The following is a 24811-nucleotide window of genomic DNA, read 5'->3' as shown; positions in this document are numbered from 1 at the left end:
ATGAAGACAGGAGACCCAAGTATCTTAGAGTGAGTCCAAAGCCTTAACTTTGAAAGGAGGCAAAAAAATCACAAAGACCCAAATAATTGGTAGTTCTCAGATCCCAGAAGAGTGGTAAATATAAACAAACAATAGGCCCTCAGCTGGGTCACACTCAATAGCAAAAGAAAAATTCAGCATACAAATGGAGAAGATAAAATGAGACTAGATTTGAATTTCACAGATACATAATTGGCTTCACCTGATCCACTTTCTTCAAATAAACTCTTTGAATTATTAACTCCATCAGTCTTGGTCATTAAGTGGCTCAAATACCTGACACACTGATACAATTACATGATTTTACTTAAAATTTTAAGTAGGCATAGATTCTACATGACCAAATGCAGCTTCAAGAAGTTTCCTAGCGCTCTGTGGCAGTTTATGGATTCACACGAGAAAAGGAGACAATTCACAGAGCTAGCATTATTTTTCCTCCTGTCTTTAGAGATATATTCTGCTGTTTTGTGAGACATTTTTGGAAAAAAAAAAAAAAAGCTTCTTAGGACCAAAAAAAAAAAGCCCTATTAAAAGGCATAAGGGGGTAAAAATCATAAAATCATATGACCTGTCTGCCAAATAAAATGGCAATAGACATGACCTTGAATTCCTGAAAGACATTAGGTAGAAAGAGAAAGAGGGGCAATAAGGGGAAAGAGTGAAGAGTGAAGGAAGAATATGTCAAAGTCTCACCATATACTTCATAGAGAAGGGGGATAAAATAAGAAATTATTGAAATCAAAGATAGGTTGTGGGGGGATAAGGACACATTTATAATATCTTATTCAATAAAGGGGAAAAAAACCATAAAAATAAAAAATAAATAATAAAAAAAGATAGGTTGCTAAAACAACCTGCTAAACCGGCGTTAAACTATTTAGACAAAAGTTGAGACAAAGCTACAGCTTAAAATGGTCATCTTTTGTCAATGGGAAGTTATAGCTTATTGAGAAACCCAAAAATAAAATAAACTTAACATATAGATATAACCCATCTAGGATACAATTATACATTCCAGGTAGTTTTCCACACATTCAATGGTGACTTAGTTTTATTCTGATTAAATGCACTTTGAGTCTTCACCTACTAAGTAAAGCAGAGAAGTGTATAAGCATCATCCGCTTTTTTAGAGCTCCAAAAAGAATTCACTTACATAAAATAGGCTGAAAAATCATCTAAGAAACAATGACTTCTGTAGCAATGTCTGTCAAAAAGGCTATGTTTAAGTCATTATAACTGTGGCAAGGTTTAAAAGGAATAAAAGAGTCTAGTAAACAGCTATAATAAATAGAGTAATGAGAAAGCAGAGCAAAATTCAACCATGATCAACTTTAAACCCATAGCAAAGCAAATCTTTTACTATAAGCAAGCAAAGGACAATCACTAAAATAAAACAAAAGAGCAAATTTCTCTAATTATACATCAGAGGATTAGTTATAAGATTACAGCAAGAAAGCATATTTTCATAAACTTCAAAATGATTACTGATTGATTTCACAACTAATTAGTAAGGAATAAAATTTCAAATTAAGAACAAATTTGGAGCATAATAACTACCTAGTTCTAGGATTCAGAGGCTTTTGAAAATGTAGTGTCCAAGTCAATTTCTATTGTCCTAAGCAACATAAGAAATTTATTTGAATTCTAGACAGTTTTTATAGCATAGCTCATTAAGTATGCAGCCACTTATACAAAATGTTGTGCTTTTGAATAGCATCAACACATCTAGTGGTATTTACAGAGCAGCAAAAATCTAGGATCAGCACAAGAGTTGCAAAGACTACTTACTAAAGCGCACTAACACATTTTGCCTCTCATGTTATCTTTTAAGGAGAATTGAAAAAGGTGTGTGTTATGAGTGCCATGAAAGCAAGGCAAATACTTTTTTTATGAGTTAGAAACATCGATGAGAGAGATCGATCAGTTGCCTCCTGCACATCTCCCACTGGGGATGTGCCCGCAACCAAGGTACATGCCCTTGACCAGAATCGAACCTGGGACCTTTCAGTCCGCAGGCCGACGCTCTATCCACTGAGCCAAACCGGTTCGGCAAGGCAAATACTTTTATTCTTGGAAAATTATAAATCAAGAAAGTTTCCTAGAGATTCTATTTCACTGTTCCTTGATTTTGATGTTTTCCCCAAAGACAAAGTTTGGTTAGGCAGAGGCCACTGCTATGCTATAATTCTTACCAAAATATATGTGTAAGAATCTCCATATATTATTTGAATATAACCTTTAAGGAAGGCTTTAAATGAATCTTACTTGATTTCAAAGGAGGGATGGTAGAGTTGGTCTGAGTTCATAGGTAGTTCTTGCATATCAAGTTATATTAATTTTAATAACATTGTGGAATTGTTAGCACAAAGTCTGAGGCTCTGTGTAAATGGATGAATTCATTATTTTTGCTGAAGAACAATTTTAAATATTTGCAAAGCAAAAACATAGAGTGAGTCCTGCCTATCAATAAAACTTAACTTTGCCTATGCAGTGTGGTTCAATGGTTGAGCATTGACCCATGAACCAGGAGGTCACAGTTTAATTCCAGGTTAGGGCACATAGCCGGGTTGTGGGCTCAATCCCCAGGAGGAGGCATGCAGGAGGCAGCTGATCAATGATTTTCTCTCATCATTGATGTTTCTATCCCTCTCTCCCTCTTCTTACCTCTCTCTGAAATCAATAAATCATATTTTAAAAAATGAAATAAAACAACTTTATAGATAAATCAAAGGGGAACTATTTATATATAACACATTAAAATTGGAACTTATTTGTCATTTTGATAGGCTTTATTTATTTTCAAAATATATCCTTTGCTATCTGTGTCTCATAAGATACAGATTCCTAAGACTGAGCATGAAAAATGTATCATGTTTTATATAGTAAAATAAAACCGCAAAAAAACTAACCCAAGATACACCAGAAATATTAAAAACAAACAAACATGATACTGCCAAAGAAATCACTTTGAAAAATTTGAGTGTAGTTGAAAAGAGAAATCATTGACTGGTTGACTTTAAATCAGGTCAAGCAAATAATTTACAATGGCTTGTTCTCAAAGAAGGTGTGTAAAATATATTTCTATTTATTATGGTTGTATATTTTACAAACCAGGAAAGAAAACGACCCTTCCCAGTTTGCTGCTGAGATTTTCCCCTCTACCTCATCTAGTCTTGCGCATGACCATAGATCTAAGCCCCACAAAGGATTTACTGGTACAGTGGCACCAGACTTTGAGCAATTTTATTTTATTTTATTTTTTTAAGAAAATGCACAATATTCTTGCTGCATTCTTAAGTTACCTCTTGGTAAATGCTGAGGAAACATTCTCAGGCTCATCATACCCATATTCACCCAGATGTTAGACTGCTGTGTTCGAGTGGCAGGCTGCTGTCTCAGGAATAGAAGATATCGAGGAAATAATTCTAGCTCTGGGATTTCTGTCTTGCTATTCTTGATCACCTGTTGTTTTAAAAGATATAAAGTGATTACTGTAAAAGAAGAAACAAAACTTGCAATTTTTATTTAACTTCTGAGATTTAGTTTTAAAATCTAAAATGTTCAATAGGTTTGCTATTTATTTTTCAATTAGATTAAAGAAATTCATAGAATTAAATTACATGGATTTAAAAACACCCAAGTTTCTGCTCTAAATCTATCTTCTAAGATTAGAACTCCTGGTTGGTATTTCCCCCTTTCATTTAAAATCAGTAATATCAAAATTAAATTAAAAAAACTTAAATATTGTTCAAATGGTGTACCAGCTTAGTGGTTGAGCATTGACCTATAAACCAGGAAGTCGAGGATTGGTATCGGACTTGATACTCAGTAGGGGGCATGCAAGAGGCAGCTGATCACTGATTTTTTTTCATCATTGATGTTTCTATCTCTCCCTCTCCCTTCCTCTCTGAAATCAATACAAATATATGTATTTTTAAAAACTTAAATATTATCTACAATTTACTACCCTCACACCATAACTCTTTTCACTTTTACATATTTTATATATATAAATGATGGTCTTTTAACACGTTAAGCGCCCAGCCTGTTTTGTCTTTCGGACAGAAAGTATAGTGTCAGTTACTAGTGACTGGGCGCTTAATGTGTTAAAGGGCAAATACTTAGGACTGAAGTTACATGTCAAAAGTATGGAAGTATTCATGCCATTAATTAAATTGGTCATATTGCCACCCAAAGTGTAGTAATTTACAATATTCCAAGAAATGTATGAATGTACTACTCTCACAAAATCTTATCAACATCATTTAAAAATACTCTGTTGGTTGAATACATATAAAGAGTACTATACATTTACTTAAAATTTTATTTCCTATGTTAGTAGTGGGGATAAAAAAAGTTTATATAAATATTTACTATCTATGTTCTACTGTGTAAATGGAAGTGATTAACATATCTTATCTATGCAAAACCTTCCTGGTATAAGAATGTTACGAGTCCTGCTGAGGGTAGCGAGTAAAAGTACCAAGTCCTGCTGTTTACCTGTATAAGCACAACAAATGATGCTGCATAGTTAAATCACTAAAATTTGGTATTATATTCTCTAAGTCCTTTAATTACTTCAGAGAATTTTACTTATGCTCTAAATCAGCGGTCACCAACTGATGGTCCGCAGACCACTGGTGGTCGTGAGGTCCGAAAGGTTGGTGACCGCTGGCTTAAGGAAACCTTTGGAGCAGTGGTCGCCAACCGGTGGTTTGCTGACCACTGGTGGTTCGTGAGGTCTGAAAGGTTGACGACCACTGCTCTAAATGACTCATCCTAGTAATGGCACCAATCAGAAGTCATTTACTAGCTTTGAATTCCTATTATCCTTCCAGAAGACTAACCACAAAAATCCACCAACAGCTAGAAAATAAACCTGATCCCTCACTGGATGCCTTTGTAGTTAATGGGAAAAGCAGTTTCAGAAGTAAATTATGCACCACTTCTCCTACTAAACTAATAAGTTTAAGAACTGGCTCTCAGACTTCTGTTTCAGCCTATGTCATGCATTATCCTAATGTTTGCATTTATGTGGATGACTTATTTAATAGCCTAGCTAATTATGTCCTGACTTTATTTAGCCCAGTGATTATTTCCTCCACTCCATAAAAGCCACCCACTCCGATAGGCACGTCATTGTATGGTTGTTGCCTAATACAGCACTCAATAAATGTATGAAAAAATTAATGAATGAATGAGAAGAAACCCAAAATTTGTTCAACTGATTTGAACAGGTATTGAGTACTCTACTACCATAAGTAAGAACTAAATCAGTGATGGCAAACCTTTTGAGCTTGGCGTGTCAGCATTTTGAAAAACCCTAACGTAACTCTGGTGCCGTGTCACATATAGAAATTTTTTGATATTTGCACCATAGTAAAACAAAGATTTATATTTTTGATATTTATTTTATATATTTAAATGCCATTTAACAAAGAAAAAATCAACCAAAAAAATGAGTTCGTGTGTCACCTCTGATACGCGTGTCATAGGTTCGCCATCACTGAACTAAATTGTAGTGATGTTTATAAAAGTAACAGAAGATCCCATCTATGATTGCTCCTTATATAAGGCACTATTGGCTATACTTACAGGTCTAGGAAGAGCCAGGTTTGCTCCATACCAATGATAAAGTGCCCTCCATACAGGTTCTGGGACCATTTCATAATCTCTTCCATGGATCAGCTGTGGGGTTCGTTTTAATCGACCACCTTCCAGTGTTAATGATGTAGCCTTAGAAGAATAAAATGTAAATGTTGATTTTTAATATTACAGTCTCTTGTAGACTAGACACAGAAGAATAAACACACATGTCACTACTCAGTTTCATGTTCTAAATAAGATTTTTATTTTTAACTTTCAAAACAAACTAAGAAAGGAAACTCAAAAAGCAAATCATTTGAAAAAAATCATCAGAGCATTTGGTAATAATAAGACTTATTTTCGCAGATTTCTCTCAGAAAATATAAAATATTATTTTGGGGGGAAAATTCCACAGGCATGTGAAACTACATTTTCATAGTAGCTGTTCTATGACTGAGAATATTTCCAAGGATCACTACATTGCTTCTGTGCAAGTACTAAATCATAAAATATTCTCATGAAAATATACTATGCAAAAAGATTTCCATCCACAACAGGTTAATTAAATGACCACTAAGGAGGGTTAAGCCCAATTGACTGGCATGGCTCAGTGGTTGAGCATCAACCTATGAAACAGAAGGTCACAGTTGGATTCCCAGTCAGGGCATATGCCCAGGTTGCAGGCTCAATCCCCATTGGGGGGAGTGTTTTGTTATGTGCTAAAACCTCTAGAATAAAACTTATAAGCAATCTGAAAGAGAATGATTTTAAGTAGTTGTCAAATTACTTACCTTTACTGGCTCTTGAGTTACTAGTGGCTGGTTATCAATAGCCCCTGGTTTCTGAGGATTGAGATGCAACAAAATATTCCCATTGGCTCCTAGGAAACACTGGTTGTTACTGTCTAAAATGTTGTGTTGTCGAGCAAAGCACATATCTGCTCCTGGTGTGGCTGAATACAAAAAGCCTGTAAGGAAACAGAGGATGGAATCTCTATTTTTAGTTATTATACATGAATAGGCTTGAAGATATGAATTCAATGTCCATGTTTTAGGTTAATGCTATTATTCTCTTGGCATGTCAGTACAGTCGATTCTGATAAATCTGCAGAAGCTAGGAAATACAGATGTATTTCTTTCTGGACAATACCTAACATAATATTAGGTGAAATAAAAACTTTAAAAATTGTTACCACATGAACATTTGGACAGCCTCCTAGAATATCTGATAATTTACAACAAGAATTATATGTCCTCTAATGGGAAAGGAAAAAGTATAGCCAAGTAACTGGGCTCTCTCCCAGTCTCCCATAATTCTTCTCTTCTACCTGGAAACACATCCCAAATGTTTTTGGAAGATGATGGTGATAAGTCTAAACCAGGCCTAGTCAGTTTGGCTCAGTGGAGAGAATGTTGGCCTGAGGACTAAAGGGTCGTGGGTTTGATTTGGTCAAGGTCACGTACCTTAGTTGCAGGTTCAATCCCCAAGCCCCCATCAAAGTGTGTGCGGGAAGCAACCAATCAATGTTTTTCTCTCTGTCTCTCCCCCTCCATTCCACTCTCTCAAAATCAATAGAAAAATACCCTCGAGTGAGGATTAAAAAAAAAAAAAAAGACGTCTAAACCAAAGGGAAGGAGCTAAAATAACAACTTCAACAGAAGAATGCTGGGGGTAAGAAAATGTCCCCTAATGAATCTATTTGAAAGAAAGGTATTAACATTACAATAGAAATATACACACAGGAAAATGATTAATGACAACTTAGAGTTGTGAACTTCAATGATATATATTTTTAAAATATATTTTTATTGATTTCAGAGAGGAAGGGGGAGGGAGAGAAAGATAGACACATCAATGATGAAAGAGAATCATTAATCGGCTGCCTCCTGTATGCCACCCACTGGGGATCGAGCCCACAACCCAGGCATGTGCCCTTGACCTGAATCGAACCTGAGACCCTTCAGTCCACAGGCCAAAGCTCTATTCTCGGAGCCAAACCCGCTAGGGCTGAACTTCAATGATATTTTAAGAAATTTTAATTCTTAACTAACTACATGTTAATCTGAGGTAAACATTCTAGCCATTAGTCACTTTAAACCTTCTAAGTGTGGCACTGCTCAGCTTATAATAACACAGGTTATAAAGTGAGTATATGTCAAATGGAGGGTTAACCCGATTGACTAGCGTGTCTCACTGGTTGAGCATCGACATATGAAACAGGAGGTCACAGTTGAATTCCCATACAGGGCACATGCCCAGGTTGCAGGCTCAATCCCCATTGTAGGGAGTGCAGGAGGCAACCAATCAATGATTCTCTCTCATCATTGATGTTTCTATCTCTCTTTCCCTCTCCCTTCCTCTCTGAAATCAATAAAAATATATTTTTTTCTTTTTAATAAGAATATATATAAAAGAAGGGTTAAGAAATAATTTGGTGTGAAGGGAGAGCTAGGACTGCTAACTGATCTTTGTAATGTCAGATGGGGAAAGAGAAGCAGTAAATTCAACAGTTTCCTAAAATGCTAGCTCTGTCCATTTTGGCTACTCCTTTAATAGAAGAAGAAGAAAAAAAAAGATCTCAAAGATGAAATAACAACAGAATAAGACTGAAAGTCCTCCTTTTATGTCAGCAGAATAATAGGGATCAACTCAATTCAGTTGAGGCATAAAAACACCAAAGCATCTTCCTCATGAGTCCCAACTTAGAGTAGAACCACTGAGTTTTAGGTATCAAGGGACGAAGGGAATTATGGGAAGCATTATGAATTGTTTCTCAAAATTTAAAACAATCCCCCAGATTCCAGTCTAACATATCTGTAGAATTTGATATGAAAATGTATTTAATCCAGTAAAGGTATGCTTATAGTTACAAAGTCCCGAAGAAAGAAATTTAGATTTTTATTTACCAACTTTAAACTTACTGACAAAATAATTTAGTAGCAATACAGGGAAATGTGGCTTAATCAGTGAAAATATTTTCAAGAATCTCATAAATAACCATTTCATTCAAAACTTGTTTCTGTGACTGGAAACCTGATGCCCAATATTCTACTAAGCACACTCTGACAAAGTATACTCCTTTAAGAACTGACCCTGACTAAACCCCATGGGAAACAAGTCAGACTTACCACTGCCAGCAGTTTCTGAGGCTTCAGATGCAGTAGAAATATTGTCTGAAAATTTCTCTTCTGTGGTATTCACATAACTGAGGCTGCCTCCTCCAATTCTATCTTCACTCTGCTCTATAGAATGTACTGTTCCAAATGAATATTTTCCTCCATTCAGAACAGATGATGGCTCAATCACAACAGGGCTAGCATCCTAAAAATCATGAAGTCAGATATTAGGAGGTAAATTTAAAAAAACGTTTTTATCTATTTTAGAGAGAGAGAGAAAGGGAGAAAGGGAAACATCAGTGCCAGAGGGAAACATCAATCAGTGCCCCCTGCTGGGTATGAAGCCTGCAACCTGGGAAGGAATCAAGCCTGCCCTGCCCAGGAATCAAACTGGCAACTTTGGGTGCATGAGACACACCCAACCAAGTCACACTAGCCAGAGCATACCATGTGTCTTTTTTAAAAATATATTTTATTGCCGGAACCGGTTTGGCTCAGTGGATAGAGCGTCGGCCTGCGGACTGAAAGGTCCCAGGTTCGATTCCGGTCAAGGGCATGTACCTGGGTTGCGGGCACATCCCCAGTGGGAGATGTGCAGGAGGCAACTGATCGATGTTTCTCTCTCATCGATGTTTCTAACTATCTCTCTCCCTTCCTCTCTGTAAAAAATCAATAAAATATATTTAAAAAAAAAAAAAATATATATATATTATTGATTTTTTACAGAGAGGAATAGAGAGTTAGAAACATCGCCGAAACCGGTTTGGCTCAGTGGATAGAGCGTCGGCCTGCGGACTGAAGGGTCCCGGGTTCGATTCCGGTCGAGGGCATGTACCTGGGTTGCGGGCATATCTCCAGTGGGAGATGTGCAGGAGGCAGCTGATCGATGTTTCTCTCTCATCGATGTTTCTAACTCTCTATCTCTCTCCCTTCCTCTCTGTAAAAAATCAATAAAATATATTTAAAAAAAAAAAAAAAAAAAGAAACATCGATAAGAGAGAAACATCGATCAGCTGCCTCCTACACACTCCCTACTGGGGGTGTGCCCGCAACCAAGGTACATGCCCTTGACCAGAATCGAGCCCGGGACTCTTGATTCCGCAGGCCAACGCTCTATCCATTGAGCCAAACCGGTTAGGGCACCGTATGTCCTTTAACATGGCACAGTGAATGATGCACCCTGTAGACTTGGAGAATAGTGCTTTTCTTCACTTGTTTTCCAATGTACCAAACTACAGTGGTCTGTCTTTGGCCTTTTTTTTTTCTATTCTAGGAATCTACTGCTCTCAGTGTCTGGCACTGCCTAAAACTGACACCATTACTCAGGTTTTTTGTTCTTTCCCCTTCTCTGTCCTATAATTCTTGTCATTGCTTCCATTCTTCTTGGCTTCCAGTGCAATTATCAACATTTTCAGACAACTAATGTTATCACTTTCCTTCTATACCAGTACGTTGAACAAACCAATAATGGTTATATATTGTAGTCATGGGCTACTTTTTGAGTATGTTATTTCCAGTTGCTCTGGGAAGCCCTGCCCATCCCCGCAAACATCAAAGGATCTTTTTGTTTTTACTTACTTCTTGGTCTGTAACTATCAGAAATTATCCTAGAAGACTGTGTTTTTAGAAAGATAGGTCTCTAAATAGATAAAGTTTCACCCATGTTGAACAATTTCCTTATTTTTATGTGAGTCAATTACTCCTAAAAAGCCTATGTGGAACTTGAATATAATTCTATTTTGAGAATTTTATGATTTCTTTTAAGTTGTATAAATGGCTTATGATATATCAAACTTCAGGATTCACTTTCTTCTCTGTCAGTGATGATACAATTTCTTTTTATGCTTTATACATATGTACAGGGTGGGGCAAAGTAGGTCTACAGTGTTGAGTACACAAAGCATAGTTTATTATTTATTAATTACTGTATTATTTTCCATATGAACTGTAAACCTACTTTTGCCCCACCCTGTATACTACAATTTTTTTTTTTTAGTTAATCCTCATCTGAGGATATTTTTTTTGAGAAAGTGGAAGGCGGGAGGGAGGGAGGGAGGGAGGGGGAGGGGGAGAGAGAGAGAGAGAGAATGAGAGAGAGAGAGAATATCAGCTGCCTTTCACACATGCCCCAACCAGGGATCAAACCCACAACTCTTTAGTACATGGAACGATGCCCCAACCAACTAAGCCACCTGGCCAGGGCTGCACTTCCGTTTCATAAGAGATATGCTGCTAAGAGCAAGACCTCTATCATGTTCCTACAAGAAGCAAAAAGTAATACCTCAAGTACAAAGCTAGGTTATTCTTTGAGTCTGTAGCTAGTAAGACATTAATAACCATTTATTCTAAGGTCAAAGTAAGAACGTAAAGACAAAAATAATTTCAAAATAGACTGTGACATGTTACCTAATACTCTCATTTTCTACCTACAATCACTATCATTATCTATAAGGTCTTTGAAGTCATTTGCCTACTTTCACTCCTTCAGTGATATTTAAAGTCTACCTTTTCCAATTAACATATTTTATGTGTGAAAACAAACTACTAACCTCGGCAAAAGGAAAAAAGAACCAGGTAGAAAGATAAGAAAAATAATGTAAACAATCTACCAATATTTTCTGATAAACAATGATAGAAAAGGGCATATAGGAAAAATATGAATAAAATTATTAGATTTTTGGTTAGTAATCATTTGGCAACTGACAACGAGTCAACAAAATGTATCAACTGACTCTCGAAAATGGAGAATTTGATTACTGGAATTACTGTTTTCAGTTTTCCGAAAAAAAATCCCTTGTATGTTTTAAATAAGAGTAGAATATTCACTAATAATTTCTTCTCTAACTCTGTATGGAACAATGTCAGGTTATCGTTTAGAAATTGGGTTCTAATATTACCTCTGAAATTAACTTTCTTGAATAGAAAATCACCCAGGAATCTTCAACTTTTTGATAAAAAAGGTGAAATAATGAAGTATAATGTGGTTGACATGCCCCTGGATTTAAAGTCAGTCCTTATATTTGATTCCAGAACTTCCACTCTGAGCAAGAAATTCAGGTTACCTCTAGTCCCAGTCTCAGGTTCCTCACAGGTAAAATAGATATAATACCACCTTCCTCACAGAGATTGTGAGGACTAAATGAGATATGTAAGGTGTATATGGTGTATATACATGCACCTGCATGCCCAATATTACCTTCCTCACAGAGTTGTTGCAGGGAGGAAATCTGTAAGCATAGAGCCTGGTACATAGCAAGTATTTTATGGGAAATCATTTCTATACCCTTCAAATCTTTAAGTTGGAGCATTTTATTATTAGCCAGTAGTCACCCAAAGTCTGTAGAATTGAAAATCCTATGAAAAAGGTAGGTAAACAGAAATCTTACTCACATATTTGACATAGTCCTTCCACTGCTGCCACCACTGCATGGAGATGATAAACCAATTGTGTCCTGGTTGCAGACCATACCTGCTCTCCCGTTCTAACCATCCTCTACACATACAAAAGAAATTTAGTACATCAAATGGTGTGTGAAACAGATGACCACACACCCACAAATTATCATTAGCAATTTTTACAAGGGAAAAACATGAAATAAATAGATATACTTGGGAAATGACTATAATTTCGATTAGTGAAATACTGATAAGCCAATTTCAGGGAGTCACAATACCACTGTCAAGTATCACTCATACTGATGATGTTTTTATTTTTTAATTTTTATTGATTTCAGAGAGGAAGGGAGAGGGGGAGAGAGAAACATCAATGATGAGAGAGGATCACTGATCAGTTGCCTCCTACATGTCTCCTACTGGGGATAGAGCAGGGGTGGGCAACCTTTTTGTGAGTGCATGCCAAAACCAGCAAAATCTCTGACTCAAAATTCTTCTGCGTGCCAACCCTAATTTTTTGAGAACATGTTACGCCTACTTGATATCTCTTAAGGTGTACGTATGTGAAGAACCTTGAAGAAATAAAATTCATTCGAGCGACAAAAACACAGTATATGATGATGAAAAATACATTTATTTTTTAATGTATACATGTACACTGATAGTCCGACAGAAAACTTTATGACTCTGTTTGATATTATCAGTGGGACTTTTGCTGCTGCATCACTGATGACAGAGATTTTACATCAGGTTTATATTTCGTGACCTTCAGAGATATACTTTTATCCGTCAGGCTACTCCTATTACGAGACTTAACAAAATTCATCACTGAGAACAAAGATTCACAAGCGTATGTGGATGAAAACATGGAGAGTAACGCTGCTGTAAAGTTTTTAAAACAGAAAAAATTTTCTGGAATGGCATTCCAAGTCCTCAATAGTTTGTTTTCAACATTTCTCTCTGGTACTCCTGTCTCTAATGGCTTTATTTCAATGTTTTCCAAGTCAACTTTAAGGTCAATAAATTTCTGCTTCCAAATTGAGCTACACTGAAATTCAATCAACTGCATTTCAAAGTCAGCCATGTCTATCCATGAAAACATTTGTAAGTTTAGTTCCTCCAGTTTCATGCTATCTGGAAACCTCATGAATTTTGCTGTCTCTTCCAGTTCTCTGAATTTCGCAAATCTTGAGAAGAACTGCTCAATAGTTGACTCGATGATGTTTAAAAACAGCTTTTGAAGGCTTTGACAGTCTGTTCTGTCATCTTTTGGGAGGTCTTTGATGTGCCTCTTGAGGTTTGGGAAATATCTAAATCTCTCACCATCCACATCCCTCTTAAAGACTTCCAGTTTCTTTTCTTTTTTTTTTTAATATATTTTATTGATTTTTTTACAGAGAGGAATGGAGAGGGATAGTTAGAAACATCGATGAGAGAGAAACATCGATCAGCTGCCTCCCACACACCCCCCACTGGGGATGTGCCCGCAACCAAGATACATGCCCCCGACCGGAATCGAACCTGGGACCCTTCAGTCCGCAGGCCGACGCTCTACCCGCTGAGCCAAACCAGTCAGGGCCCAGTTTCTTTTCAAAAGCCTTTATGTAACCAAACATAACATCAAGTGTCTTGCCAGTTCCTTGTAATTTAACATTTAACTCATTCAAATGTTCACAAAAATTGTAAATGGAAGATTATAAGAGAGGGTTTCATGCACCAGCAAAAGTTACTGGCGTGCCATGTTTGGCACGTGTGCCAGGGGTTGCCCACCCCTGGGATAGAGCCTGCAACCTGGGCATGTACCCACTGGAATCGAACCTGGGACCCTTCAGTCCGTAGGCTGACACTCTATCCATTGAGCCAAACCAGCTAGGGCCTGATGATGTTTTAAAAACAGCTTTATTGAGGAATATTTTACATATCATACAATTTACCTGGATTAAGTACACAACTCAATGATTTTGATAAATTTGCAGACATGTGCAACCAGCACCACAGTAGAATTTTAGAATATTTCAATTACCCCAAAAATATATCTATTTTTAGTCAATCTGTGTTACCACCTTTAGACCTAGAAAACCACTAGTCTATTTACTATCTCTTATAAACTTCCATTATGTGAACATTTCATATAAATGGAATGATATAACACAAAGGTCTTTTATATCTGGCCTCTTTTATTTAGCATAATGTTTTTGAGGTTCATCTATATTATAGCAGGTATCCTTAGTTTGTGCTTTTTTTATTACTGAATAATATTCCAAAAGTACATATACACCACATTTTGTTTCTCCATCTAACATCTAATAATTTGAAACTGGTGAAGTGTTTTTGCAAAGTACCACCTAACATTTCCATTAGCAACATATGAGGGTTCTATTCTTGTTTCTCCAGATTCTCACCAACGCATCTGCCTTTTCTATCATAAATGTTCTAGTGGATGTGAAATGGTGTACTAAATGTCACTGAATTATATGCTTTAAAATGGTTCACTTTATGTTATGTCAATTTCTCCCAAACATTTTCATACACCCCAATGAAGCAGTTATACATTAAGCAGTTTTCCCCTATTATTCCCTTCCCCCATCCCTTGACAATCATCCATCTGTTTTCTGTACCTATGGATTTACATATTCTGGATATTTCATACAAATGGAATCATACAGTATGTGACCTACTGTGAATAGCTTCTTTCATTTGTGAGGTCCATTCATGTTGTAGCATGTATCACAACATTTTTCTGTTTTATGCTGAATAATATTCCACGGTACCTATAAACCACATTTGGTTTATCCATTCATTCATTGGTAGCTATTTGGACTGATTCTGCCTTTTAGCTATTTTGAATAGCACTGTTATGAACATCTATGTACATCCTGTTTAAAAATGTTTTAATTATACACTTAAAATTGGAACTGCTGAGTTATGTAGTAATACCATGTTGAGGAATGACCAAATTGTTTTCCACAACAGCTACACCATTTTACATTTCCACCAGCAATGTATGAAGGTCCCAATTTCTCCACATCCTCATAAAATCTTTTTTTCCTTTTTTAAAAAAAATGTTTTTATTGATTTCAGAGAGAGGGAAGGAGAGAGAGAGAGAAACATCAATGATGAGAGAGAATAATCAACTGGCCGCCCTGTGCCCCCTATCCTCCTAATGGGGATGAAGCCCACAACCCAGGCATATGCCCTGACTGGGAATCGAACTGTGATCTCCTAGTTCATGGGTTGATGCTCAACCACTGAGCCACACAGGCCAGGTGGCATTGCCTGTTTAAATTTTGACCATATAATCCTGTTCTCAAGTATTCCAAACAACTCTACTTCAGTAAACTCTTTTATCAAGTAGTCCAAAGCCAAAAAAAAAACTACTGAAAAATTTGTGTACACACTGCTTTTAAGAAATATATGAGTTATAAGCTATATATTGAGAGTTTATTCTAAAGGCAAAGTTTAGTTGAGATTTAGTCCTGTTTCTGAAACTTTCTAGACATTAACATTATATAATGGTAACCCTAAAGCAGGAGTGGGGAATGTCTGGCCCGGGGCCATTAAAGGCCAGCAAAATCATTTCTTCTGGCCCTGGCAAGGCATCAGGGGTATGTTAATTAAATGTTTGACCAAATACAGCAGGTTAATTTTTAAGATGATAATTTTGTATAGCCTGAGAATCTAATCTAATAAAAGAGAAACATGGTAATTGGCGTATGACCGCTACCCTTCCCATTGGCTAATCAGGGAGATATGCAAATTAACCGTCAGCCAAGATGGCGGCCGGCAGCCAGGCAACTTGAAACTAACATGAGGCTTGCTTGCTTCAGTGACGGAGGAAACCAACGTTCCCCACCTGCTTTGTAGGCCTCTGAGCCTGCAGTTTGAAACATTTTAACAAATATAAAAGCTAAAAAAAAAAACACCCAGAAACCAGCTTTCAGCGAGCTGGGACCTCAGAGCTGGAGTCAGAGCTGGAGTTATACATTGTTTCGATTACCTACTTTCAGCAGCCGAGGCCTAAGAGCTGGAGCCTCAGAGCTAAAGCTGGCCCAGAATTAAAAAAAGAAAAAAAAAAGAAAAAAAGGAGCGGTTGGGAGCTTCCATCACCCGCCAGCCTGAAAACAGCCCTCAGCCCTTCACCCAGACTGGCCAGGCACCCCAGTGGGGACCCCCACCCTGAAGGGTGTGTGACCAGCTGCAAACAGCCCTCAGCCCCTCACCCAGGCTGGCCAGGCACCCCAGTGGGGACCCCAACCCTGAAGGGTGTGTGACCAGCTGCAAACAGCCATCATCCCCTCACCCAGGCTGGCCAGGCACCCCAGTGGGGACCCCCCACCCTGATCCAGGACACCCTTCAGGGCAAACCAGCCAGCCCCACCCATGCACCAGGCCTCTATCCTATATAGTAAAAGGGTAATATGCCTCCCAGCACCGGGATCAGCGGAGCCGAGAGGCCTCCCGGCACCGGGATCAGTGTGACAGGGGGCAGCGCCCAAACCCCCTGATCGCCCTGCGGCTCTGTGTGTGACAGGGGGTGGGGCCACAACCTCCCTATCCACCCTACTCTGTTCGTGACAGGGGAAGGCGTCCCAACCTCCTGATCAGCCCTGCTCTGTGCCTGATACGGGGGAGCGCCCCAACCTCTGATCGCCCTGCAGCTCTGTGTGTGACAGGATGCAGCACCCCAACCCCCTGATCGGCCCTGCTCTGTGTGTGACAGGGTGCGGCGCCCCAACGCCCCACCCCCCACGGGCCCTGCTCTATGTGTGACAGGGTAGAACCATAACCTCCCCATCGGCCCTGCCCTGAGTGTGAGAGTGGCGGCGCCCCAACCCCCTGATCCGCCCTGCTCTGTGTGTGACAGGGGGCGGTGCCCCAACTCCCGGATTGGCCCTGCTCTGTGCGTGATGGGGTGGCGCCGCAACCTCCCCATCGACCCTGCCTTGAGTGTGACAGGGGGCGGTGCCCCAACCCCCCAATCGGCCCTACCCTGAGCGTGACTGGGGGTGGCATCGCAACCTCCCGATCCGACCTGCTCTGTGCATGACAGGGGGCGGCGCCCCAATTCCCCAATAGGCCCTGCTCTGACCAGGGGCTGCACCTAGGGATTGGGCCTGCCCTCTGCCACACGGGAGCAGGCCTAAGCCAGCAGGCCGTTATCTCCCGAGGGGTCCCAGACTGCGAGAGGGCACAGGCCAGGCTGAGGGACCCCCTCTTCCCCCCGAGTGCACAAATTTTTGTGCACCGGGCCTCTAGTCCTATATAATAGAAGCCTAATATGCAAATAGACCAAACAGCAGAATGACGGGTGGAACGATTGGTTGCTATGACATGCACTGACCGCCAGGGGGCAGACACTCAATGCAGGAGTTGTCCCCAGCCCGCAGGCCCCAGGCCAGCCAATGCAGATGCAGGAAGGGGCCCCCTGACTACCCCGCAGGTCACCCCACGGATCGACCCTCATTGCGGGCCAGGCCTAGGGACTCTACCCATGCACGAATTCATGCACTGGGCTCTAATGATGTTATAAATATCCAAATGGCCCTTGGCAGAAAAAAGGTTCCCTACCCCTGCTCTAAAGCAATGAAAAATAATCAAGGTATTAAAAATTGAGTTATAAATATAAAAATGTGCAGGCCTAACCAATTCAGGTATTTTACCTCAAGTAATTTTGCCTAAGTAAATCCTTAACCAAAGATGTACATACTTTATTACTAAATTTTCCCATATACATACATTAAAGAAATATAAATAGGGGACGAATAGGAACTATTAGTTAATCATTTAAATTATAAGAAGCCTTTATTAATATGTAAAAGTATAACTTATATATAAGATATGCATTGAAAATGCACGCAGAAAATAAAACAATATTTCAGAATATTCTTTTTTTATAAAAAAATTTATAAATTCCATCAGAGGCATAAACATATGTGGTTATATGAATGTAAAAAGTGCTAACATGCAACCATCAACAAAAAGGAAAGGAAACCTAATGAATGGGAGGAAATATTGCAAACTACATAACTGATAAAGGGCTAATATGCAAAATATACAAGGAACTCATGTAACTCAATAGCAAAACAAACAAAAAACAACCCAATTTAAAAAATGGGCAAAGGATATTTTTACAAAAAAGACATACAAATAGTGAACAGGAACATGCGAAGGTGCTCAACATCACTAATCATCAGGGAAATACAAATCAAAACCACAATATCACCTCACATTTGTTAGGCTATTACCAAAAAAACAAAGTATAACAAATTCTGGTAAGGATGTGTAGAAAAAGAAACCCTTGTACACTCCTGATGGGAATGAAAACTGGGCTAACCACTATGAAAAACATTATTGAGGTTTCTCAAGAAATTAAAAATAGAACTACCATATGATCCAGCAGTCCTACTTCTGCGTATATGTCCAAATAAAACAAAATCATTATCTTGAAAAGATAGCTGTACTCCCATTTCCACTGCAATATTATTTACAATAACCAAAGTATGGAAACAACCTAAGTGTCAACAACAAATTAATGGATAAAGAAAACCTCTCTCTCTCAGGAATATTATTCAGCCTTAAACAAGAAGGAAATCCTGTCATTTACAAGAACATGGATGAAGCTGGAGGGTGTTATGCTAAGTGAAATAAGCCAAACAGAAAAGGATAAATATTGCACAGTATCATCTTATGTGTGGAATCTTTAAAAAAAAAAAAAAAGTCAAATCAGAAACAGAGTAGAGAAATGGTTGCTGGGGCTGGGGGAAATAGAAAGAGGTTGCTAAAAGGGTACAAATTTTCATTATAAGATGAATAAGGTTTGTGGATCTAATGTATAATATAGTGACTATAGTAGATAACACTTGTATAATTGAAATTTGCTAAGAGAGTATAACTTAAATGTCCTTCCCCCCCACCCCCCAAAAAAGCTAAAGATGGTAATAGAAGTGTTACTTAACTCAATGGGGAGAATCCTTTTATAAGACGTACATTTATGAAATCATCACATTGTATATTTTGAATATCTTATCATTTTAGTTGTCAATTATACCTCAATAAATAAAAATGCCAACAGAAATTATCTAAATACAGAGATGGTGGGCATTTTTTATTCTTTTTGCTTAGGTCTACTTTCTAATCTTTCTACAATAAATGTGAACTATTTTGTAGTAAGAAAAAATTGCTACCTGTTATCTTAATTTTTTAAAATATATTTTTAGCCCTAGTCAGTTTGGCTTAGTGGATAGAACATCGGCCTGCAGACTGAAGGGTCCCAGATTCGATTCTGGTCAAGGGCACATGCTATGGCTGTGGGCTCGATCCTCAGTAGGGGGCGTGCAGGAGGCAGCCGATCAAGGATTCTCTCTCATCATTGATGTTTCTATCTCTCTCTCCCTCTTCCTTCCTCTCTGAACTCAATAAAGAAATATATATATTAAAATACATATATATATATATATATATATATATATATATATATATATATATAATTGATTTCAAAGAGGAAAGGAGAGGAAAAGAGAGAAACATCAATAATGAGAGAGAATCAATGATCGGCTGCCTCCTACACACCCCACACTGGGGAACCAGCCTGCAACCTGTGCATTTGCCCTGACCAGGAATCGAACCATGACCTCCTGGTTCATAGGTCGACACTCAAACACTGAGCCATGCTGGCTGGGAACTATCTGTTAACTTATAAAATGTCTTATTTCAAAAAATTAAATTTAGTACCAATGCAATTTTAATGTGAAATGGAATTTGATTTCTAAATTAATCCAATACATTGGTTAGAAAATTACTTAAAAATATCTCGATATGTAATTGTTTTGGAGAAACAGGGTGTTACTATAATGATTACATTAAAGTGGGACATAATATTACTTAGTAATGATATATTTTGGGTGTTAGCAATTTCAACTATATAATGAAAAATACACAGACTGAAACTACAAACTTACCTAATAATTTGTCCTTCCTCTTCTGGAGTAGCTGGTCTTAATCCCAGAACTATGTGACATACCTAAAGAAAAAGTGGTAAATTAATCTTCATTGACTGGTGCTAATAACTAGATTGTATTTTTCACAGTCTCTGCAGAGTTTTCAATTAATGAACTATTAATGAGTTACTTGAGCAAATTTGAACTTTAAATTTTAGCTATTCTTTTTTTTTTTAATTGATTTTTAGAGAAAATACGGGAAAGGGAGAGAACGAGAGAGAAACATCAATGTGAGAGTGAAACACTGATAGGCTGCCTCCTACATGACCCCCTACAGGAGATCAAGCCCACAACCCAAGCATGTTCCCTGACTGGGAATTGAACTGGCAACCTTTCTGTGCATGCAACGATGCCCAACCAACTGAGGCACACTGGCCAGGACACCATAAAGTATTTATATAAATTGGGGCAAGAGAACTACTTCAGGAAAATAGTTAAAATCTAGCAAGTTCTATGACTTTTCACTCCTGGTAACTTTTCTTCTCTCTTTGTCCCTCAATCTTTCTTGGACCTTATAAAGAATAAAAATATAAATAAATAAAAACTAAAAAAAAATTAAGAGACACCTTGAAACTAAGATAATCTAACTAAAGAGACTGTATACTTTGAAAAAATTATAGTTGCCTACTAATGATCCAACTCTCTGTTCACACTATCTCACTTGTTAGGAAGGGCTTTTAAAAAAGTGAAGCCCTTTTTTTTCTATAACAGCGAAGAAAAAGTAAATTATGATGGCTTTTATGATTCTCTGTAAGTCTACATGCTTCTCTATCATGAGGTGTGATAAGATAAATAAACAATATCACCTATATTCTGCTTTCCTACCTCCCACATCATGATTTTGAGAAGGTTCAATAGGCACTCATGCTCTATCTTACCATCTTTCAAGCATGTCTAGGATAATATAGTTCTATTTATCATATGTGGTTTTGCAGTCCAGTTGCATTAACTATTACATAATAGAAAATATATAGAATTACTGCTACCACTACCCTCTGAAACTGTCATTTACATTAAACGTACCTGGAAAAGGAGATTCAAAAATTCATTGGCAAGTACATTTTTCACACTCCAGATCTGATAGTCTTCTAGAGTAAGATGGCCCATCTGAAAGAGAAACAATATTTAAAAAGATCTCATGCTAAGAATGTCATTTTTTATAGCATTTGAATAAAATCTGGTTTATTAAACTTATATCGGTCATTTGTCTGAAAACAAACCAATAATTTAAAGTAGATTCTAGCCTGGCCCGTGTGGCTCAGTGGCTGAGCATTGACCCATGAACCAGGAGGGCACATGCCAGGGTTAAAGGCTCGATCCCCCGTAGGGGACATGAAGGAGGCTGCTAATCAATGATTCTCTCTCATCAATGATGTTTCTATGACTCTTTCCCTCCCCCTTCCTCTATCTGAGTTAAATTTAAAAAAAATATATTTAAAATAAAATAAATTCTATATGTTCATATGACAAGTAGTCCAGCTAACTAGAATAAGTTTAAAAGTAACAAAAATCTGTTGAAACAGTCAATGGTAATGAGGACAATCTATCATCAACAATTTTGTTTCAGCAAGACCTGGAAAATAACAGTATCTTCTGTTTCAATGGTTACCTATGGAAAACTACAAAAAGCTCTGGGTAAGGAAAATGGAGTATTCTTTTTTTTTTCTTTTTTCTTTTTTATGCAAAACCTAAGATTCCACTATAGCACAGAGACCAATATATTAATAGGTCATGAAAAAATGGTGTGGGAATGCCGGATATGATGTATAAACTGGAGGACTGGGTTATTTCCTTTATAAAACGACAGTACATGTCGCTAAGGAACACACTTAAATTAACACTGTGAAACTGAAATGAAATGTGGTACAAAAATAACAACTTCCAGGCATGCCTTCAAGCACCTCCCTTAGGACTTGCAATCTCTAGGCTTCAGTGTGGGGAGGATTACAATTCTTGGAAGAATAAAAAGTTCTCACTTTTGAAATGCCAATTTCAGAGAATTTTAAGGTCAAAACATAGTGGGTTCATTTCTCTTCACCTTCAAGGAGAAATCTGATGCTTTATTCAAATCCGCATTAAACTTCTAGTTCAAATCCCAACCCAACCTTGTGACCTCCAGCATTGATGCTCTTTCCATTGACTAAAGCTGACTGGATCAGTTTAACTCCTGGTCGAAGAGTCTGAGTATAACCCAGTCCTTTCATTCTAACAACATTCTAAGACCTTCTTAGTAACAAAGAGCAATATTATCAGACTTCTTAAAGATTTAATGTCTACTTAACATTTCTCCAAAATGCAGTTTAACATTACATTTTTATAAGTTGGGAAAGCAACATTTTTGTGTTGCCAAAGAGCACCAAAAATTACATATACCATGTAGAAGATGATATATATTTTTTCTTATCTGGCAAAAATATAACCAAATATTTCATATTTCATGTATTCAACAATTACCTAATAACCCTAGCTAAAAAATGTTTTAGCTTTTATTATTTAATGATATTGATATATTCTCTTCTCAATATAAAATAACCATCTACACTAATAAAAGAGAAACATGGTAATTGGCGTACGACCACTACCCTTCCCATTGGCTAATCAGCGAGATATGCAAATTAACTGGCAGCCAAGATGGTGGCGGGCAGCCAGGCAGCTTGAAACTAACATGAGGCTTGCTTGCGACTGCAGGCCTCTGAGCGGGCAGTTTAAGAAACATTGTAACAAATACCACCGGACTTCAGCCAGCAGATTCGCAACATTATAAGCAAAGGCCAGAAACCTACTTTCAGCACCGGAGGGAGGCCTAAGAGCTGGAGCCAAGCCTCAAGGTAAAGCTGGGCCAGAATAAAAAAAAAAAAAAAAAAGTAAAAAGGAGCGGTTGGGAACTTCAGTCACCCCCAGCCTGAAAACAGCCCTCAGCCCCTCACCCAGACTGGCCAGGCACCCCAGTGGGGACCCCCACCCTGATCCAGGACACCCTTCAGGGCAAACCAGCCGGCCCCACCCATGCACCAGGCCTCTACCCTATATAGTAAAAGGGTAATATGCCTCCCAGCACCGGGATCAGCGTTGACAGGGGGCAGCGCCCAAACCCCCTGATCACCTTGCGGCTCTGTGTGTGACAGGGGGCGGGGCCCCAACCCCCTGAGCAGCCCTGCTCTGTGCCTGATAGGGGGGAGCTCCCCAACCCCCCCCCCCCCCACGGGCCCTGCTCCGTGTGTGATGGGGTAGAGCCATAAACTCCCCATTGGCCCTGCCCTGAGTGTGAGAGTGGCGGCGCCCCAACCCCCTGATCGGCCCTGCTCTGTGGTGATAGAGGGCGGTGCCCCAACCCCCTGATGGGCCCTGCTCTGTGTGTGACGGGGGCAGCGCCCCAACCCCCTGATTGGCCCTGCTCTGTACGTGACAGGGGGTGGCGCCGCAACCTCCCCATCGACCCTGCCTTGAGTGTGACAGGGGATGGTGCCCCAACCCCCCAATTGGCCCTACCCTGAGCGTGACTGAAGGTGGCATCACAACCTCCCAATCTGCCCTGCTCTGTGCATGATGGGGCGGCGCCCCAACTCCCCAATCGGCCCTGCTCTGAGCCCGACCAGGGGCTGCACCTAGGAATTGGGCCTGCCCTCTGCCACACGGGAGCAGGCCTAAGCCAGCAGGTCGTTATCTCCCAAGGGGTCCCAGACTGCGAGAGGGCACAGGCCGGGCTGAGGGACCCCCTCTTCCCCCCGAGTGCACAAATTTTTGTGCACCAGGCCTCTAGTATGTAATAAGGAAAGATCTTAAAGCACTATAATTACTTACTTTCAGGATACAATTTCTATTAAGTATGTTAATACCAATCTAAAGGTACAAAATAATGGGTAATATAGGCACAATCTAGTCACAAATGGGTATGGTTAATAGCTTTGGTTGAAAGGTCCAAGTTCCATTCTAAAATTCTAACCACCCTGGCTGGTGTGGCTCAGTGGCTGAGAATCGACCCAGGAACCAAAAGGTCACTGGTTCAATTCCCTGTGGGGGCATATGACAGGTAGGGGGTGTACAGGAGGCAACCTATCAATGATGTTTCTCTCTTATCAATGCTTCTATCTCTCTATCCTTCTCCCTTACTCTCTCTCTAAAAAATCAACAAAAAATATTAAAAAGTGAAAAATTAGACCTAACTGGTTTGGCTCAGTGGATAGAGCGTCGGCCTGGGGACTGAAGGGTCCCAGGTTCGATTCTGGTCAAGGGCACATACCTTGGTTGCAGGCACATCCCCAATAGGGGGTGTGCAGGAGGCAACTGATCTATGTTTCTCTCTCATTTCTAACTCTCTATCCCTCTCCCTTCCTCTCTGTAAATAATCAATAATAAAAAAATCAAATCAAACGCTAACCATTCATTATCATGGTTACATGGAGTTGAAAAGCTAAATTATCTTTTTAATGTTCACAGCAGAGCCAGAAGTAGCAACTCTATCTTACATAAAAATAGACAGCAATAATACCTACATACTTATTAAACACTCAGAAAAAAAAGTGTTAGCAATTATATCTGTACATAAGGCATTTTCTAACAGAAACTCTCCCAGGTTTTCTATACACTCCAAATAGAAGTAGATGCCATAGTTTTTGGCAAAAAAAAAAAAAAAAAAGGTAAATGAAGGCAAGATGACTGAAATGCCAAACAAAGCTCAAG

General features: G+C 38.8%; 1 protein-coding gene across 12 annotated transcripts in view; it reads right to left on the bottom strand.

Moving 5' to 3' along the window:
• The window catches only part of USP32 (ubiquitin specific peptidase 32), a 124501-nt gene that overhangs the window by 34273 nt on the left and 65417 nt on the right, over positions 1-24811 (bottom strand). For 11 of the 12 annotated variants that reach the window (XM_036340272.1, XM_036340263.1, XM_036340267.1 and 8 more), the window contains 7 exons: positions 21155-21238; positions 20093-20154; positions 12132-12234; positions 8754-8946; positions 6417-6592; positions 5635-5775; positions 3342-3501 (listed from right to left, as the gene is read on the bottom strand). In XM_036340272.1, the coding sequence (XP_036196165.1) occupies positions 3342-3501; positions 5635-5775; positions 6417-6592; positions 8754-8946; positions 12132-12234; positions 20093-20154; positions 21155-21238 (919 nt within the window). The remainder of the gene's footprint in view (positions 1-3341; positions 3502-5634; positions 5776-6416; positions 6593-8753; positions 8947-12131; positions 12235-20092; positions 20155-21154; positions 21239-24811) is intronic. The other variant, XM_036340265.1, reaches the window with a different exon arrangement.

The sequence above is a fragment of the Myotis myotis genome, unplaced genomic scaffold (assembly GCF_014108235.1).
Source record: "Myotis myotis isolate mMyoMyo1 unplaced genomic scaffold, mMyoMyo1.p scaffold_m19_p_17, whole genome shotgun sequence".
NCBI classification, from domain to species: domain Eukaryota; kingdom Metazoa; phylum Chordata; class Mammalia; order Chiroptera; family Vespertilionidae; genus Myotis; species Myotis myotis.
Note: the sequence above shows the minus strand (reverse complement) of the source record. Positions and strands in the feature narration are given on the sequence as shown.